The 21,746-nt window shown below is 34.2% G+C and overlaps 1 protein-coding gene across 4 annotated transcripts in view; it reads right to left on the bottom strand.

Moving 5' to 3' along the window:
• The window catches only part of LRP1B (LDL receptor related protein 1B), a 1,969,831-nt gene that overhangs the window by 734,790 nt on the left and 1,213,295 nt on the right, over window positions 1-21,746 (bottom strand). For all 4 annotated transcript variants that reach the window (XM_032356230.1, XM_032356231.1, XM_032356232.1 and 1 more), the window contains 2 exons: window positions 18,368-18,493; window positions 10,580-10,696 (listed from right to left, as the gene is read on the bottom strand). In XM_032356230.1, the coding sequence (XP_032212121.1) occupies window positions 10,580-10,696; window positions 18,368-18,493 (243 nt within the window). The remainder of the gene's footprint in view (window positions 1-10,579; window positions 10,697-18,367; window positions 18,494-21,746) is intronic.

Here is a 21,746-nt window from a genome sequence, read left to right as displayed (position 1 = left end):
TTATTAACATCTCTAACCTCAAGTTTCTACTCTGTAAAACATAGTAGAAAACTACTTCAAATTTTTTTTTCATTCAAAATATTGAGAGATTTATACCAGATAGAGTTCTAGACCTTAGTGATATATTACTTAGAATGAATGAATATGAATGAATAAAATAGTGTTAAACACTGGAAATACAAGCTTCAGAATTTTCATTTCTTGGAGTGCTTACAATCCAGTAGGAAAAATATCTGTAGTATATTTAAACAAGTGACTTCAATAAATTTCTGATAAATGCTATGATAGAAACAATATGAGGTGTTATTGCAACCCACAACAGAAGTGTCAAAACTACTTAGATAGTCACCCCAGAGGAAGTTATCTATAAGCTGATATGAATGATATATTCAGGTTAAATCATGAGGTGAGCAAGAGGGGAATGAGTGCTTTTAGTATATTCTAGAAAAAAGATGGCATTCTCGAAGGCTCAGAAGTCACAGTATATAAAATGTTTGAAAAACTCTAAAAATTTCGGAATGGCTGTAATAGTGTATAAGAAGTAGTGAAATTTTAGGAGCTACAAATTGGAAGGAGAAATAGATTTGGAAGTGACTACTACTGAAATAACAGAGCCTTGGAAGTCTAAAGGAACATCCAGGAAGTGTATGCAGAATGAGACTAGTAGGAAACTTAGAAAAAGATATTGAACAGTTCTGGCAATGAGGAAGATAAAGAGAAATATTGGATAAAGTAATAACCAACCATTTTAATACATGGTTGCATGTGTAAGAAAATAATATAAATTTTCAGAGTCCAAAAATTAAAAGTATACTGAAAACTAGAAAAGTTAGCGTGTTTTCATAGCTCTGTGTGTGTGTGTGTGTAAAATCAATGCTGCTGAAATGTCTGAAGAATTCATGTTTACTCTTCACAGAAATTTAAAGGGCTGCATCTTTGTCTGCACCAATTATTACTTCCCAGGGGCTGATAAATTTATTTTGGGAATGCAGAGCTCCAGATAAAAGGGAAAAGCAAAGTAATCTGAGGATTGCAAGGACCCTATAGATAGATTGCCCAAGAAATTAATCAGAAGGCAAGGACAAATTAAGTGGTATTATGAGAGGGTTTCATAAACCTGGATGTATATTAGAAGTATCTGTACAGCTTTTAAAACTACTTATACCTGAGCCTTTATTATAATTCAACTGGTAGTGTAGTTTCTCCAGTGTTGTGGGTTAAATCATATGTTATCAGAAAGATATGTCCAGTCCTTGGGGCGCCTGGGTGGCTCATTGGTTAAGCAGCTGCCTTAGACTCAGGTCATGATTTTGGGGTCCTGTGATAGAGTCCTGTGTTGGGTTCCTTGCTCAGCTGGGATCCTGCCTCTCCCTTTCTCTCTCCTTCTGTGCACTCCATCTCTCACTCAAATAAATAAATAAAACCTTAAAAAAAAAAAAAAGATATATCTAATCCTTACCCCTGGTACTTGTGAATGTGACTTAGAAACAGAGTCTTTGCCCATGTAATTAAGAACCTCAAGATGTGGCCATATGAAGATGGAGACTGCAGATTGGAGTGACGCGGCCATAGCCAAAGAGAAGCAGGAGCCAAAAGAAGTTGGAAGAGGCAGAGGATTCTCTAGAGGGAGGCGCTGCTGGTTTTGGATTTCTGGCCTCCAAAACCATGGGATTAAGGGATTTCGTTGTTTTAAACCACCATGTTTGTGGTGATTTGTTGTAGAAGCCTTAACAAATTCTAATTATAGGGAATGTTGACATCACATAGTTTAGATTTTCAGGACTTGCCTTAGGATAAGAGTCACATGAGGTGCTTTTCCTAAAATATATATTCCTAGACTCTATGCAACACCTACTAACTGGGAATTTTGGAGGTAGTGGCCTGGGGATTTTTATTAGTACCAAGCTCCCTGGATGATTGATATCTTCAAGCAAAAAGCTGTGGAAATGCTGAGTTAGGTCAAGGAACTGAAAGTTGTTTTTAATCATTTCTCCTGTGGCTTTCAATATACCCTACCAGGGTTTGCCTAACCTCCTACTTTGTTGCATACAGAGACTTATTAATCTAGTTTGTATAAAAGAGGGCACTGTAACCAAAGGCAATGGAAAAGCATGTCACATACCTATAAGAATAACAAAAAGACAACTTAATAGAAGCTTGCATATCACTTCTAAACAAAAATAACAAAAAATGTTTACATATAAATGAAAGAACAGAGCAAGACCATCTGGAATACAAAGCATAAATCTGCAAGACACAAATAGGAAAAATAACTTAATTTTCTTGTTTCCAATATTTTTTAAAAGATTTATTTATTTATTTGAGAGAGAGAGATAAAGGGAAAGCAGGAGAACACACTCAGGGTGGGGGCGGGGAGAGAGTCTTAAGAAGATGCCATGCTGAACACCGAGCCAGAGCCGGGCTCAGTCCCACCATGCTGAGATCACGATCTCAGCCAAAACCAAGAATTGGATGCTTAGCCGACTGTGCCACCCAGGCGTCCCTGTTTCCAACATTTTAATAGAAGTAATTATTGTCAGATTGTAAAGTAAAGAACAAATAGGATTGGTAATAAGTTAAAATTCTAAATCAAAGAAAAGAGAAAAAATAACTGATTGCTAAAAATGAGTTTATCCTCACGTTGGAACAAGTTATCAAACAAGAAATGTAACAAATATTTTTGGTCTCAGAATATTCACAGTGTGCTTCCCCATCTCTCTCTGCCTGACAATTAATAAATAAAATCTTTAAAAAAATATATTGAGGAAGCAACGTTTTCGGGACACCTGGGTGGCTCAGTGAGTTAAGCCTCTGCTTTCAGCTCAGGTTATGATCCCAGGGTCCTGGGATCAAGCCCTCCATCAGGCTCTATGCTCAGCAGGGAGCCTGCTTCCTCCTCTATCTCTGCTTGCCTCTCTGCCTACTTGTGATCTCTGTCTGTCAAATAAATAAATAAATCTTAAAAAAATATTAAGGAAGAATATTGACAGTGATTTTGAAATGAATGGAAGATAAGAAAGATGAAGAAAACTGGAAAAAGGGTAAATAATATTGCCCCACTTTCAAAAATGAGTGAAAATTTTAAACAGTAGAGAAATAAAGTTTACATGTACTTCTGACAATAATTCAAGATAAACTTGCTAAAACATGATTTTGTCAGCATTTTTGAAGAGACTGTTTGCTCAAGAATAAAATAAAAACAAGTCATGCTAAAACAACTTCATTTATTTGTCAATACAATTTTTAAGTAAGTACCTATCATGAAAATGCCATAAATAGAATGTTCTCAAATTTTTAGCAATGTTTGAGAAATCTCAAGACAAATGAAAGTACCATGTACTGCAAAGTGGTGGTAAATTGAAGTGAATGAGTAACTTGTTCAAAACTATACCTATACAGTTTAAATCACTAATTTTAATTATTATATCCCTGGAGGATATTTTGAATTACTTGCCAAAAGCTTCACATCTTTGTTACTATTATTTGGTTATGGCCTTAAAAATTATCTTATCAAATTTTTGAATTATGTAAAACTGGGAAACATCATTAATGTTATGCATTCAAAATCATAAAACTACATCAGGGTTAGAAGTTATAGGCGGACAGAAATATAAAAGTGATAGTTTGGAGCAGGAAAGACCAGACCCATATACATATTCAGAAATAGGTGGATAAAGAAGACTATCAAAATAAAAGGTAGGGGCACCTGGGTGGCTCAGTGGGTTAAGCCGCTGCCTTCGGCTCAGGTCATGATCTCAGGGTCCTGGGATCGAGTCCCGCATCGGGCTTTCTGCTCAGCAGGGAGCCTGCTTCCCCCTCTCTCTCTGCCTGCCTCTCTGTCTGCTGTGATCTCTCTCTGTCAAATAAATAAATAAATAAAATCTAAAAAAAAAATAAATAAAAAAAATAAAAGGTAAAAGAACTTCAAAAAGTAAACATTAAAAGCACTCTAAAGGAATAATCCAATCTATAAGAAAAGCTTGGCTATTTTAGTTGACTGGACATTTGATGTGGGAGTTACATGATAAGGCTGCCATCTCTGATTGTGATAACAGAAGCCTAGAATATAAATTAGTGAAGGTAATAAGTATGCTTCAATCTGTTGTAAAAATACTACATATGGGATACTACGTTCTGTTTAATTCCAGGCCATGAATTTGTTTTTAATTCTGGCAAAAAAGAGAGAAAAACATAAAATTTACCATTTTAACTATCTTTAAGTGTGTAATTCAATAATGTTAACTGTATTCATATTGTTGAGAAACAGATCTCTAGAATCTCTTCATTTTGTAGAGCTGAAACTCTATATATACTCATTGGACATCAAGACCCATTTTAGACCATTAATTTAGACCATTTTAGACCATCAAGACCCATTTTAGACCATTACTAAGGTCATTAAAAATACAACTACATTCATAGTAGGGCAATTGGTAGGGAAAGAGCCTACAATTTAACATGTAAGGAAATCTGAAAGAAGAGGTATGTTTCTGTTGTAAAGGGGAAGGGTTAGGTAGGCATGATGGTGCCTTTGGTTATCTAAAGAGTGATCTTGTGACAAGGTTATATTTAGATGGTGTAGTTTCAGAAGACAACACTCAAGAATCACTGAGTAGAATCTTTAGCAAAATTGCTCCAAAAAAAGAGGAAGGAGAGAGAAAATTACTGATTAAGAAAATAAATATGTGGAATAGTGGGATTTTTCCTTTTGCTATGACACTGGACCATTTAGATTCAATACTAAGAAAAAGGAGATTCTAAGTACTACTGCATTTTGTAGACAGAATCCAGTAGTTGAGCTATTCCTTATAAAATAAGAGTAATCTACAAGTCAATTTTGTTCACAGACCAGTGATTCAAAGGAAGGAGAGACTCTGTAAGAATCATTCATGAAATTTTGTGTGTGCATTAGAAAAGGGAACTGATTGAATGCTGCTCAGGAAGTAGATTGACCATTTCACCCTGCACCTAGAGAAGAAGAAACTGGAGAGTGGTGGCATCCAAAAGATGGGTCATTAGGAAACTAGCCTGATCACATTTAAGAGAGTGGGGGAGAGGAGATAAAAAGTGGACCTGCAAAAGAAAGCAAAACTTTTTTTTTTTTTTTTTTTTTTTTTGGTTATATCAGCAATGCAACCAAGAGGGTACCCTCCAAACAAAGGAGGCTTTAGCAACTTAAGTCTATGAGATATGCTGTCTGTGGTGGGAATGGTAGGGGTTGGGGATAAAAGAAATATAGATGTGAAGGAGAAGAAGAGGACACAGAAGAAAGGGAGTTCAAAGAACTATGAAGAGAGGCCTCCCTGAAGATCTCACATATGAGTCTCTCAAGCTGCATTGCTCATGCATCAGAGGGCAGTGACCTTCAGAGAAGCAGAGAAGGTTACCACTAGACCTACTTTAAAAGATGCTCCTATTTCTCCAACTGTCCCATCTGACTGAAGAGATAAGGCTAGAAGAGGGAACAGATGGAGAGAGGAAAAAACAGAACACAGTTGCCTTCCATCTTAAGTTCTTAGAACCCAAAGTTTAGCCAGCAGTGGGAGAGAAGAAAGCTTTGACTTAGATAAAATACTGGAATTTCAAATGGGTTGGATCAAATTACCAAAACTAAAAGTTGCCAGAATCATCGTGTCTGTCAAAATGTTATTAAGAAATGGCAGAGCAACTGAAAGCAGTGTTTGATAATATTCATATTTTGCCAGTACTCCACTGGGTTAATAATTCTCACTTAAGTTGTTACACACATATGCATTTTTTCTTACAAAATTAAAAAAATAATGTGTAATATAAATATATAATAATGTACATCATCAGAACCTTTCTTTTTCTAATACCCTAGTTGAAAATATCTTTAATATACAACATACACTGATTTAACTGGGAAATGACTTCTTTTTTGACAGTTCTCTCTCTCGCCTGCTTTTGTCTGATATTTGCCAATTCTCTTTCTTATTCTTTGTTCCTTAATTATGTGCAATAAAATTACAAGAACATTTACAGGTAAGATTACAAGTACAAGAGACAAAATTTTACTATCTTCATAGATTTAAAAGATTAACATATAAATTGGAATCATATTAACTTATAAGTTTCAATGGATGTTTATTTATATCCCATTGAACTGACTTTCAATCTCCTAATAAATTTTAGATATTTTCCCAAGTTAAACCCTTTGAACAAATCAGAAGTTATCAACTCACAACAAGGTTATTTATTTAAAAAAGAGTAATAAATATAAGATATGTTGAGATAATTAGAAGACAGAACAATCTCAAAATAGTAAAAATACAGTTTAAAATAAACAAATAAATTTTGTTTTTGACAATAAATTTTCCAAGGGGAAAATATAAGTTTGCCTGAAATAATCTTACATTTAATCATGAAATACACTTATGTTTAATGCTATAATTTGGAGATGGGAAGAAAATTTGTTTGGATAATTGCTTCCATCTGAACTCATTTTGCATATATAAACAAAATTATGTAATTAAGTATATATGTAATATAAAAATCAAACCTGAATGGTGCTCTCCAAATTATGATCTCTTGACCATCAGCATCAATTGCTAGACATATAAATTTTCAATCATCTAAGATCCACTGGATCATAATCTCTGGAAATCAGGCCCAGAATTCTGCTTTTTGTTTTTGTTTTTGCTTTTGCTTTTTTAACAAGCCCTCTAGGAGATTCTAATGCATGCGCAGGTTTGAGAACCTTGGCCTTAAGTTAAGTGTTCTCAGACCTGAGTGCACATTCATACCACTTGGGCAGCATTAAAATTACTGATTCTTGGCTCTGACCTCTAAGAACGCTTATTTAATTAGTCTGGGGTGAGACATGGCAAATGGTTCAGAAGCTTCTTGGGTGATTTTTTTTTAACAGAGAGCTTAAGTTGAGAACCAATGCTACCATCCTTTAAATGAGTGACCATTTAGTTCCTTGACGCACAGTCCACTTCCCACACAGTCTTCATGATTCTAACATATCTGCTCTTGTTTGCAGATTCAGTTTACAGAGTCTCCTGTCTACACTTGAAGACTACCAAAAAAAGATAAAAGATTGTTTAAATATGAAGGGAGAATGCTCAAAGGCCTTCCAAATTATGTAAGTGTTTGCCCACATATAATCTCAACCTGAAATATACAATTAACTTGGTTTATAAGTAGGTGCTAGTGAATTCCACTAAAATTTGACCCTCGGTTTCAGCACTTTCTGCTCCTAACTATAATCAGAAGCATTTCTAACCACAGGCTTTCATGATTTAAAACCCAAATCTTGGTATTATTTTCAGTATAAAATGGTAGTTATCAAATAAAACAGTAGCTGTTTGTGGAGCTAAAGTATAAGAAAAAAAAAAAAAAAAGACTGCAGTCTTCTAGTAGGATTAAACCTATGGGAACTTGACTGATTCCAAAGGGAAAAGTGAAATGATCACTCCAAGTGTTATAATGATGCTTAATAAAACTGGGGATTAGTTGAGCCTATATTCATTTCTAGATTACTGCCAAGGAGAGTGACTTTTTTAATGCAGTAAATTAAACAATTTATAATGTTTTTGTCATTTTGAATTCAGTGCAGAAATAGTATCTGATATGAGAATAATCTATGTCATCTTCTCCTACAACTTTAAAAGTGAGATTGTGCCTACCAGAGCTTCACTATCAGCTTCTTTACTGACATAAATTTTGATTTATAATGACAATATGAAAGATAAATACATGTTACTACAGAGAGGGACAAGTGTGGAGAGAAACATGTTTCTCACCTTATAAAAGGGAAGCAGTGCTGAGACTAACCCATGTGGCTTACTGACACTCTATAAAATTTGGCTAAATTTCAGAAGCAAACTGACAACTACATTTCACAGTGTGTTCATATCCAGTGGTATATTGGAGACATCTTGTACCAGCCTGCAAGAATCGATTTTTAAATTTTCAAGGATTCTAGGAATCAGTTGTTAAGCATACATCTATTATTTGAAATAAATAAACTATATACATTTCTAATTAAATAATGTTGAAAGCCAAGGTAATAAATGCTCAAGGTTCTTAATTTCCTGATTATTTTGCTCTTGGAGTTAGTTATGTTTATTACATCTGTATTGTGGAAATACTATATGTGGGTGTGCACATATTCTCCCAAATCTGCATTCAGAAAGTCGTGTTGGCAACTTGATACAGGCCATGGCAGGAGTATTTACACAACAAAAAATAGGCAAACATTAGATCAGGACTCCTCCCCAGCATGAGATCTTAAAAGATTTATCAAACCACCATATGATAGTTGTCTTTCTCTGCTTGACTTATTTCGCTAAGCATGATACGCTCTAGTTCCATCCATGTTGTCGCAAATGGCAAGATTTCATTTCTTTTGATGGCTGCATAGTATTCCATTGTGTATATATACCACATCTTCTTGATCCATTCATCTGTTGATGGACATCTAGGTTCTTTCCATAGTTTAGCTATTGTGGACATTGCTGCTATAAACATTCGGGTGCACGTGCCCCTTTGGATCACTACGTTTGTATCCTTAGGGTAAATACCCAATAGTGCAATTGCTGGGTCATAGGGCAGTTCTATTTTCAACATTTTGAGGGACTATGGACTCTGAAAAACAATCTGAGGGTTTTGAAGGGACGGGGGGTGGGAGGTTGGGGTACCAGGTGGTGGGTATTATAGAGGGCACGGATTGCATGGAGCACAGGGTGTGGTGCAAAAATAATGAATACTGTTATGCTGGAAAAAAAAAATAAATTAAATATTAAAAAAAAAAAAAAAAAAAAAAAGATTTATCAAACCACCAAAGAACAAAACTCATTATATGTATACGTTTTAAAATAAGATAGTCAATGATATGGATAGATATCATGACTTGATCTGCTCCCTATTTCCACCCAATCCATGGCTCCCAGACAAAGTTGACCTGAAATGTCTGAGTTTTAGTTTCAGGTATGCCTGGATTCACAGCCTGTCTTGCTATTTATTAGCCCTGTGATCTCATGCAAGTTGTCAAATGTCTCTAAGTTTTGATTCTCTTACCCGTAAAATCTGAACAATAGTAAGTTTCTCATAGATTTGCTGTAAAGATTCAAGAAGAAAATATATGCCTTAACTCCTTCCAACCCTTCTTTCCCTCATCTTGTGAAAAGTACTAAATATGTCAGATCAAAAATCTAACCGAAGTTCTCTAATGAGCTCATTATTTATTTTCCTGTTCTATAACGTTTTCATAGTCTTTCCTTCTAAATTAGACTGATTCCAGAGTTTCACTGTCTTTAATGTTTTCAGGTTATTCATTATCTTTTTGCTATATTCTGGAAGGAGATGCTGGGGACAGAAAAGCAATCAAGCTTTCCCAAATAACAGAGCTGACTAAATGCAGACCCAGCCACAAGAATAGTCTGGGCATTGGAAAGGAGAAGGATATATTGTTCAAATCCCTCAACTGGACAGGCTTTGGAAAATCTACATGTGAAATGTAAAATGAACTGTTACTGTGTATGACTGTCTATTGCTTTCTTTTTCAATACTGCTATTATTTTGTTTTCTTTACAATGTCAGTTAGTATTACTTACTTATCTATACTTTATTCAAAGGTCACACACTCAAAAGTCTACAGGGACATAAGTCAAGTATAAGATAATTTTTCAAAATGAAATTTTAGGTAAATCATGAATGCATCCCCTAAATAGAGCTTTTTCAATTGAGAGGTTTAAAAAAAAGTTATTTTCCCACTGTTAGAAGTGCTAGAACATGGAGTTAAATTATTAAAAGATATATACCCAATTGCATTATATATTTAATAAATGTGATAAGCATATCTAATGCATGTTTTCCCCATTAGTGATTTTAAAAATCCATAGCTATGCCTAAAATAAGGCCCAAGTTCTTAGAAAACAGGATTCATTCCCTTATTGTTTCACTATACATTATTCAGAGATTGATAATAAAATCTACTGATACATTGGCACAAATGTGAGTAATTAAAATTTGAAACTTTAACAATAAATGCCATTTCCAAAAGTAGGAGGATTGGTGGAAAGTGAGAATTTTGCTATTAACAAATAACAGAATTATAAACTTAAACTAATAACAGAATTATATGACTCAATAGAAATGAAACAAATGATTTATCAACTATGTAATCTCAGTCTGTATTGTTTATTGTTCCAAGAAAATAACATATGCATGTCAACAAGAAACATGTACTTCTAATTTACTCCAAATGTCATTCAATGAGCTACTCTATTTGGAAAAAAAAAAATCATTACCAACACAAGATAAATAACAAACATTTGAGAATGTCCTGTTAGGCTTATAATAACCACTTCCTAATAAAATTTGTAATGTTTGGATCCATTTATTTTAGCCTAGAATATGCTGTTGACTCATTAAACAGATATATTCTAAAGTTAGCATTAAGGTACACACTCGGTCCTAAAAGGCAGTGATAAAATGTAACACATCTTCTGCCTTGCTGACTAGTGTTCATAAAGAAATAAATTGTCTCTTGAGAGAGATGATAGTGATTTGACACAGTCTTCACTAACAGCATGGTTCACTCATAACTTACCGCAAGATGCCATTTCGTCTGTTTGGTCGCCACAGTCGTCTTCCCTATCACATAGCCATGCTCTGGGAATGCACCTGCCGTTTCCACAAGAAAACTGGTCCACCTGGCATGTTCTGGCTAAGATAATCAATTAATGTACAAATAATACATTTAAAGACCTTTTAAACAATGTTCAGGTGAAATAAATCATTCAATAACTCTTTTACACATAAGATATTCTATTGCTTTATTAGATAAAATATTTTAAAGTAAATTTTTGATAATCGATACTGCCAGCTTGCTTGTCTTCTCTGAAGTTCATATGCTTTCCCCTTCAATTACAGTGGCTGCTAAATGACAAGATATTCAGTAATCCTTACACACTTCCATAAATGAAGCTATGAATTCATTATTTTACAATTTTTGCCTGGCACATGCTTATGAATACACGGTTGAATTAAATTTCATCCAACTTTTAATTAACAAAAAAGAATTTCACATAGTCCTTGTCAATAAACCAAGAAAACTTTCTGTAATGTGGGATGGATTTGGAGACTATATCAGGGTATCTAGTTTCTAGTCACAAGGACAGATTCGTTCTTTTCCTTTAACCTTTCAGTACATTTATTTCTTGGTCTCTAAGTGATCCAATGTATGGAGAAAATGCAGAAATTTTAGAATGCAGAAAATATTACTTAAAACATACATTTAGCTTTATTACAGATTTTTAAAATTCAGTTTTCAGCATAGTTAAATAAAACTATATAGCTTTTTAATCGAAGTATATGAATAAACTTTGCTTTGGCCTCTCTCATGGGTTTCAATGAACACACACATGGAATCATTCTTTCTATGTTAGCCAAAGGCAGGGGCTTCAATTACTCAGTGAAGAGGTTGGTTATATTCTACAAGGAGTTGATTACCATTTTTTATTACAGTCAGGTCAACTTTTGAAAGCATGAAATCCTAGACAGCTATCCTAACTTTTCTCCCAGGTTTTAGTTTTGCAGACTTAGGTTCTGTTGTTGTTGTTTTTTTTGTTTTGGTTTTGTTTTTTACTTACCTATTTTTTCTTTTGTCTGTCTGAAACACAAATTTGTTTTCTTAAGTATCAGTTCCCTATCACCCCTTTTTTTTACTTAGTCAGAAAAAAAGAGTGGGAAACTATAAGAAGGGGATACTCAAACCAGTTAATATTTGGGTCAGATGAGGACTGGACAGATGAAGAACAATTAGGGTTTGGATTTCTGTAGTTATGACAAGAGACATTGCTCAGTTTATGTACTTCCCTCTGTTTGGGGGTTTAAGAATTAGAAGGATGCATTTCTGTTTCATCAAAATGTCTAATGACCTAATGGTTGGTATAAAATTGAGAGTGGTTGAAAGACAAGTCATCCAGACACACTAAAATGGGTTTCCATAAATCAGGGTTTCAGAGGTAATTTAAAATAATCTCTACAAAGTTATGTGCTAATTATTTCCTTTTAAGCAAAGCGTACTTGCTATGTAAAAAGATATCTATTATTAGTGGATACTTAAAAGCTTACTTGAGAAAAACAATGAAAACATTATTGGTTTGACTTTTCTTATTCAATTCAAAGTACCATTTCTAACCTAGTGTGTATAATTAGAAATTCCAGAAAATCATTACACTTTGTATTCCACTTTGTTTATGTAGCTAAGGGTTCTGAATCTAAAGCCTTCTATGTAATATTTGGATTTTCCTTTTTTTACAAATAGAGCATTTATTTTACATTAATAGATTTTAAGTATCCCACAAATATGTACACTTTTGAAGATTTCAATGTTGTCATTTCAAGTAGAATTAAATATTTGTTGTTTCATTTGGCTAACTATGCATTTTCTGTGAAATTATTCCAATGTTTAGATTAAATCAACCAAGTTCCCAGGTAATTTTAATAAAACTACTTGGAAAAATGTGTCTACATTTGTATTCGCCTAGAGAAAGATGAAGGTGTTGGCATTTAGTTTACTCAGTGGGAAGGAAAGGGCATAGAGGTGTGAACAAGGTCGATTTTTTCTTGCAGGTCTTTGTTTTGTTTCTCTGATTGCAGTAAATAATCTTTACCTTTTGAGGTTTAAGAGAAATTTAATAAGAGTTTTCTTAGAAACAAGATGGGATTGGGAGGGAGACAAACCATAAGTGACTCTTAATCTCACAAAACAAACTGAGGGTTGCTGGGGGGAGGGGGTTTGGGAGAAGGGGGTGGGATTATGGACATTGGGGAGGGTATGTGCTTTGGTGAGTGCTGTGAAGTGTGTAAACCTGGTGATTCACAGACCTGCACCCCTGGGGATAAAAATATATGTTTATAAAAAATAAAAAATTATTAAAAAAAAGAGTTTTCTTTTCAATTTTTCTCCCTTTCTTCTTTCAGCTCTCCCTCACTCTTTCCTTCCCTTCGTCCCTTCTTCCTTCCTTCTTTTCTTTTCTTCTCTCCACTTATTCTTTCCTATCTCTCTCATCCTCCGTTATTCCCTATTTCACTCTTTTAGTCTTTTTTATTTTCTTGTTTAAAGAAAAATACACCATCATGTATTTTCATTCCTATTAAATTCTAATTGACCTATAATAAGAATATATTAAATATCCCAATAAAATATTCTTTTATCTGATTTTTTTTTTAATGTCAGAGTATTTCCTCCTTGCCATTCAGATTTAGTTCTAATAAGTTTTCTGAGATTGTTTTCATGAGTGGCACTACGGTGATTAGAGAAGAGAATGAGAAAGAATTCCTAAGAACCCATTTCACGGGGCGCCTGGGTGGCTCAGTGGGTTAAAGCCTCTGCCTTCAGCTCAGGTCATGATCCCAGGGTCCTGGGATCGAGCCCCGCATCCGGCTCTCTGCTCAGCGGGGAGCCTGCTTCCTCCTCTCTCTGTCTCTGCCTGCCTCTCTGCCTACTTGTCTGTCAAATAAGTAAATAAAATCTTAAAAAAAACACAAAAAACCTATTTCACATTGTGTAGTGTGGGAATTTGTGTGTCGCCTCACTAACTCAGAAGCTTGAAGAACTGTCAGGACCCGTTACTTGAAAGAGTATTTACTGGCTTATTACTGAGGGATCATATGACCTCAACATACATGAATCCCTGTTCTAATCATGGAAAAACTATTTGCTTAGTCTAGTGAGTAAATTTAAGTAATTCCAGATAGGAAGAATGCTTCATTTCATAAATCTACAAGTACTGTCTGTCCATATGATATAATCACATGGACTAAATCATGTCTTTTTAATCACTGGATTTATCAACATTTACTTTTTCAGTTCCTGTCTCTATCAGATCTAAATTAGTCTGGAGGTGAGATTAGCAAGCAGCCCCAGAGGACTCAAATATTGTAGCAAATGCTTCTCTAATGAAGAGGAAATTCAACTTCCTCAGCGGAATTGTTTATCTAGCAGTGAATCAGAAATCCACTGTCACAATATGAATTTTTTCTACCCATCACTAATTATGCTTCTCCTGCTGTCATGTAGCAGTGAGAAATCCCACAATGCATGGGAACAATAAGGAGGAAGAAGCGAAGAAATCTTCACACATTATTCCTAAACTTCACCTTTGCCATATTTTAATCAAAGCATTCTATTTAAACAAAACCTATGTCATATCAACACATATTTTTCAATTTATCTTATAAGGAAGTCCAGTTTTTAATATATCAGGTTTTCTTAATTCAAATCTATCTGCCTAGTTTGAATTTAGTCAAACTACGAGGAGGATGTGAGAAGAATAAACACGTAATCTAATTAGAGCTCAGTGCTGTGGAAAAAATCTGGTCTGAAACTGCCTAGCCTTGAATCCAAGGATTATCATTAGCGACTATGAGGAAAAATAACTTCACATCTAACTACTCCTCATCTTTGGCCTCTGGGTCTTTCTCATAAGTAGAGAAACATATATATATATATTTTGTAAGGGAGAACATTGACCAAGCCCCTGTCAGCTTTCTTCTGCCTAGCGCTGTTTCGTCTTCCAAGCATATCCTCCAACCCCCACCCCCCACCCATGAACTTCACCTCACCCTCAGTAACTATGCCAATTCATTATTCTTTTCTTTCCCCCCAGTAAAATATTTCTAACACACAGAAAAGCATAGAAGATAATAATATTAACACTGGTCTACCATATCTCTTTTCCTATATTTACTACAGCCTATTTTTGTTTTATTTCAGAAAAATGTATTATAGGTGCATTTAAAATCACCTATGTAATTTTTTCAGTCATATTTCTATCTTTTTAGATATAACTACTATCCTTAACTTATAATCTTTTTTTTCCATTTCCAGACATATTTTAATTCTATTTTTACACATTTATAAATAAATAAGTTCATGTAGAATTGTTTTGTATTTTTATATTTCTTTTTTTTTTTAAAGATTTTTTTATTTTATTTGACAGACAGAGATTACAAGTAGGCAGAGAGGCAGGCAGAGAGATAGAGAGAGGAGAGAGGAGGAAGCAGGCTCCCTGCTGAGCAGAGAGCCCGATGTGGGACTCGATCCCAGGACCCTGAGATCATAACCTGAGCCGAAGGCAGCGGCTTAACCCATTGAGCCACCCAGGCGCCCTGTATTTTTATATTTCATATAAATGTCACTAAGTGATTTATAATCTGCAATTTTTAGTTAACATTGCCTTTGAAATTAATTACTGTTGGTATTTGAGCTCTAGTCTATTCAATTTAAGTATGAATAATGTTCTACTATGTGATTATAACACTATATAGTGTCATATATATGAGCATATATATATTTATATGGTGTTTTATATATATAGTTTTTTATATAGTGAAAGATATATTTCCTATTAATGGGCATTTGAATTATTTCTAATTTCTCACTATTACCAGCATTAGGGCAATGAATTTCTTACTTGCATCTCTTTGAGCATAGACATTAGAGTATAAATCTAGAAATGGAATTACAGACTTGAAGGTATGCACAATCTCCACTTTATTGGGTTTAGCTAAATGCTTTCCAATGTAGAAAAAAATAAGTTATACATCACCAAAAGTGTATGTTGCCTTTTATTCCACAATCTTGCCAAAGGTTAATTTTATCAGATTGTTTTTCCTAATTGAATGACTCGAACTGATTCAGGTTCATTCCTTTGTCCCCTCCCTCTCTCTCTCTTTTTCTTTTCCTTCCTTCCTTCATTTCTTTCTTTGGCTTAGTTCGGATATCACCTTCCTCAGGAAGCCTTGCGAGATACACAAAGACTAAATTAGTAGTTCTTGTGCTTCCATTTGTAGTTCAAGTTAGCACTTTGAATATTGCATTAGAATGACCTGCTTACATGTTTTTTTCTCCCCATTTCCACTCAGCCTTCTAATGAAAGATATAGTGTATTTGTCCTCTTTTTATATCCAATGTTGTGGTAAGTTTTTATTGAATTAGTAGATTCATGTTATGAAGGAGAAATCCCAAAGGAACAAAATTGGTAATTGGCATCTTGTAGGAAAGAATTCTTTTAGTTATAAAGTAGTCACAATGCTGAAAGCTACAGGACAGTGGATTTAGTTACAAAATAACCCCCATGTTGGGAAATCCTTTATCTGTGACACATGTCTGTGTATATGCCTATAGATAGAAATGACCCAGCCAGAGAAATTATCTAATGTATTTGCCGTATTTTTTTTTTTTTCAGTATGATGAACTATGTGACCTACTTATTTATTTTGGTCAAACAAAATGGAAATGTAACACAACAGCATACTTAATTTTCAAAGCTAAAAGGTGTATTTGTGGTTTTCTTTTTATTCTTTTTATCCTTAATTTTTGTTCTTCTTAATTCCTTAAGGCATACTGTGACCATAGCATCTATTATGAATATACTGACAAGAAGATCTAGTAATGATTGGCATGCTTCATCAGCCATCACTGAAAGTGACACTTGAGGTGCAAGCAGGTTGTACCCCATTTCCTAGTGGACTACAGGCCTGGACTGGCTGAGAAATCTTACTAATTAGGACTGATTAGGATTGATTTTTTTATTTGCTCTTATACATAGCATTTCTACTTTTACTACTATCAGTAGCTAGTCAATCCCAAATGTTCCCTTAAAAATCATGTGGAAACAAGCAGATTTTAAGAGTGTAACATAAAAGAAAAAAAAAAAAAAAGACATGTTATTATGAATTGAGTCAGCAATGCCTTTAATTTTAAGGTGAAAACAGACCTATCTGTTTAGGAAGTAATGGAACAATCTCAGAACTAAATCTTAAGTTTTTAAAAAAATAATAATTGCACCAGCTTAGAAAACCTCTTCATTGTAAATTATAAACATTATTGTAAGAACAGTCTGGGCAAAGTTAAAATGACCATACCTAAAATTCTAGCTAAAACACAGGATGAAATAGTTTGATAACAAGAGCAATAGGCTTAGAGAATAACTTACACCCTGAGTTTCCTAGTTCTTGCCAATGATGTGAGTTAAGGCAAGTCAGAGCCTCATCTATGAAATGAATGGACTTGAAGGGAGAGACTAGGACCAAAGAGTCTCTATAGGTTCCTTTTTATTTGATATCTCTTTGTAAAACAACCTTACGTGATGCACAAAATAGCTTAAAAATAGCTACTCTAAAATATCAAACTATATTTAGTCAAGGGATAAGAGAATAGCTTATAGACCCTCAGCAAAATATGTCACAATGGAAAAAAAAAAAAGCTAAATATGAGATGCAGGTTAGGATACAGACTGTGTTGTTCTTTCATTGTTGCTTAGTACATGATAAAAAGCAGTTAGGAAATATTTTCTAGTCAATTCATACTCTTGCAAAGCAGAAAGAAATATATAAGGAAATTATAGTGCATTGAGGGACAAGTCTTTCCAAGAGAAAACCAGTGACAAAATCAAGAGTACAAACCAGGTTTCTTAATTTCTGGGTCTTTTCTGTATATGCTGTCCCTACAGTTTTCACTAATAGGTTATAATATTTTTTATTTAGTGAGCTTTATTTTGGCAAATCGAGAAGGGGAGGTGTTGATAAATTTTGACACTGCTGTATATAATGATTACAAAAAAAAAAAAAACACAATTTTTACCAATATCAGTAAGAGTCATCAAATATGCTACTTTTTCTTCATCATTTAATGAATAGGTCTAGGCTGCTGCTAGTCAATATCATTTTTCAATACTTATCTGACTAATCATGACCTTTCCAACATCTATTATAACCTGTACCACAAGCTGTGTATCCCTATTCAAAGAGAAACTGAGTAGGGATTCACAGATGTATTACAAAGGGATAAATTTTATGGAAATATTAATAGGCTTCATGACTTGGGACTTCATGAAAAGGGGAAAAAAAATCTATGCCACATAAATAGTGTGCCAGGAACAGAAAGCTATTCACAGAGGTATTCTACAGCAGACTAAATAAAATACACAGATTTTTTTTTTTCAAGGTAAAAAGCAAACAAAACAAAACAAAACACACACATAAACCTTTCTTCATGGCCTCCATCACAGCATGCTAATAAACCTCACCCTCCACTGCCAATTAAGATTTAGCAGGGACAAGTCTTGTCCAAGCAGTGTATTGACAGTCAACCCATATGGATAGATAAAGTGCCAAATTACTTTGGAAAGCAGAGTCATGCCCACGGATTAAGTAAAAGATAATTTGTATTCTAGCTTTTGTGGCATCAAACTCTGAACTCATTTAATACTGCAATAATCAGATCATCAGCCTTAGGAAGGTTCAGCTTAGTTCAAAGCAGTGACCTGCATTTTTATGGACACTAACTTTGGAAGCGATTTATGTATATATTCAAGCAAACCTTTACCTGCACAAGTTTGATTGGATTCGTCTTCGTTGCTTCCACAATCATTAGCTCCATCACAGAGCCATCTCTTGGGGATACAGCGATTATTCTTGCATTTAAACTGATCATCAGGACAGCTATGATTGACTGGGGAAGGGTGGGAGGGTGAAGAGAGAGGAGAATCAGGTTTAATAATTTAAAGTTGGATAAAATTATGATTATTTTAAGTTACAGTTAGAGACAACTTATAGTAATTATATTATAGTACAATAAATGCCAAAGCTTCTTTCATTCATTGTTGCATATTTTATAGAAAATATTAATATTTGAGGCTCTCTTAAAATGTAATACTTTTATAGAAGACACCAAGTAATAAAATCTCATATAAAAGGAAACATATTCATTTGTTCATGTCTTCACTAAAATCAACTGTATCACGAAACTTGTTTTCCCATCCCTTATCAAAGTAACACAATTTCAGAATTTTTACCAAAAACATTTAAAGTAACCTCAATTTTTAAAAAATTTTTTATAAACATATAATTATTATTAGCCCCAGGGGTACAGGTCTGTGAATCGCCAGTAAATTAACCTCAAATTTTAACATGAAACATAATAAGTATGTATCCAATAATTCAGCCATGTATCAAAGATACATTTTCTTAAGCCACACATCCATTCAGAACTTTTTGAAATCTTAAATAAGCCTCATTTTGTTATGCTTTGCCCAGTGTTTCTTGGGACTGGCAGGAAAACTTGGAGTTGATGTTAAATATGAGATCCCGCATAATTCTATTTTTATTTTTTTTTAAGATTTTATTTATTTATTTGACAGAGATCACAAATAGGCAGAGAGGCAGGCAGAGAGAGAGGAGGGGGAAGCAGGCTCCCTGCTGAGCAGAGAGTCTGATGTGGGGCTTGATCCCAGGACCCTGGGATCATGACCTGAGCAGAAGGCAGAGGCTTTAACCCACTGAGCCCCCAGTCGCACCCCTGCATAATTTTAATAACAAAAATGACCATCTTGAGTTTTCATGCCTAGTGCAAACAAATAAACATGAATCCACAAAATATACTGTGGACAAGACCAATCCTCATATGGGAAGCTGTGCACAGCTAAGGATTAAACCTCCAATATCAAGCACAGCAGGAGGCCATCTTAAAGTTAACCTTCTGTGATTATTTTTCCTGCATCCTGGAGGCTAAATTCCTAACTGAATTGGCATGCTCCTCAGTATTTGTTTCACCACTTTGTGTTCTTTTTGAAGTAATTTTCCTTGTGCCCAGTAGTTGCACTTCTGTATGACAAAAATAAATTTTAGTATTAGTTTTCCTTAGAATTCAGAAAAAAAAAGCCATTTTATCATGCTGTTGCATAGCAAATGTATGCCTTTCCAGACAGTTTCTACAAACACTATTTCTTTAAAGTAGTTTAGGTGAGAAGTGGTTTTATCACTTTTTTAGAAAGTTTTTATTCATGTACAGTAAAAAAAAAATTATAATGGAAAAAGCCTTGTGTTTCCTGGCATTTGAGCATGATTAACATTTTCTACTCACTTCAGGGAGTTTAGCAAGAATAGATGCTCAGGAGAATAAAATTCATCCAATATATTAGAGGGTCAAGATTTTAAAGTAGCAAGATTATGCCAAAATTCTTCAGTAAAGCTTAATAAAGGACTTTTGCAATTTTCATCAATGATGTAAATCAGAGTTCAAAAAGGAGGCATAAATACAACCCATAGGCCTGTGATTTGGAATTGAGAAGCTAAAGCATAGAAAGTAGAATGATAACAGAATCCAAGGGCAAAGTTTATTAGCATTTAATATATAAATACTCCTCTAAAATGAATGACATAGTGCTGGCATATTAACCCTGGGACCTCAAGATTATGACACTGCTCAGAATCACTGCAAGTTTAGAAAAAATCCCATATTGCTGGAAGGTGGCCAGAGATATTTAGTTTTCTGTTGCCCCTTTTGTTTTGTCATTTATTCTCCACATTCTGGATGCTATGTTAGACTCTGACACTACAAAGACACTACAACATAATGTGTCTCCTCATAAAGATATCCATCTCTTAGATGCACCAGAGAAGTAAGGATATGATTGCAATATTGTTTGGTCACTACCATGAAAATGAAATATACATGATATGTTTCACTCCAACTGGTCTGTATGGAGATTTTTCCAAGTTCACAAAAGACTTCCCTATAAAGGTCATGGTAAACCATGGTGATTTCCATAAGCTGCAGTGTTATAAAGGAGAGAAACAGAGGGCATTTTGCAGAGATCTACTTATAGTCCAACTTGTTATATTAGAACAAAGAAGGTAAGTGTATACATGATAGGCATTTAAGACTAAAATTGCAAACCTGAGTCCTAACATGTTTTTCTGTGAATCAATGGATTTTGGAATTTATCTTGGTGGTTATGGATTTACTGAAATAACAATATTTGGTCTCATTCTATAGATACCACTCTGGAAGCAGTTTGGAAAGTGGGTTTTAGTTATGGGAGCAATAGTAGTAGGAATAATAGCGGGCACTTGTTGAATGAATCTAGGATGTAAGACTAACTTAGCCAGTGAAGTTCGAGAGGGGATAAAGATGAAAAATTAATTATACAGAACTGAATATGGACTATAAGTGAAATAGAAGATTGCCTGAAAAGCCTTTAGTATACGTTTGAGCAATGGTATGGGAAGTGATGAAAATTATCAAGAAAGAAGATCCTGACTAGGAATTTTAACACTACAATTATCAGTATGCGATGCCTTACATCCTCATAGAGAAAATGAGTTTCTTTGTGAATTTGTGAAAAGAACAATCACACAGGGAGTAGCGTGAACCTAAAGGAACACAACCTGTATATTGTGATAAAGTACTTGTGCTCTGCGCAGGTGTTCTGTGACTATGCAGGACGCTGATATGCAGGAGTATTCACTAAAACCATGAATAAACACTGTGAGTCAGAGATGATGAGGCAATTAATTTAATCAATAAATAATACATCACTTGTGTAGAAAAATGAGAAAAAATCTTTTATCCTTAGATGACATGTTCTCCCACTTTGAAATTTTTGTCTACTTGTACCAATTTAGTATTTAATATGGTATTTTTGGATTTGTACTTTACAGTATAGATATTAATAGGGTTGGAAACATGGAACATGTAATGTTGAAGTCAGAGTCCATGCTTGAAAATAAAGGAAAAGTAGTGTTACATTCATGTATCAATTATAACTTACATATTAACTATTTATATACAAATGGAAATTGTATTTTAAAAGCTCATATTCTTGGAGTTTTGTCCAAAAATACAGATAGTTGTACTATATAGATGCCTAGACCAATTCTGTCATTTTTTAAAAAAAATTTGTTCATTTATTTGAGAGAAAGAG

The sequence above is a fragment of the Mustela erminea genome, chromosome 8 (genome assembly GCF_009829155.1).
Source record: "Mustela erminea isolate mMusErm1 chromosome 8, mMusErm1.Pri, whole genome shotgun sequence".
NCBI lineage: Eukaryota > Metazoa > Chordata > Mammalia > Carnivora > Mustelidae > Mustela > Mustela erminea.
Note: the sequence above shows the minus strand (reverse complement) of the source record. Positions and strands in the feature narration are given on the sequence as shown.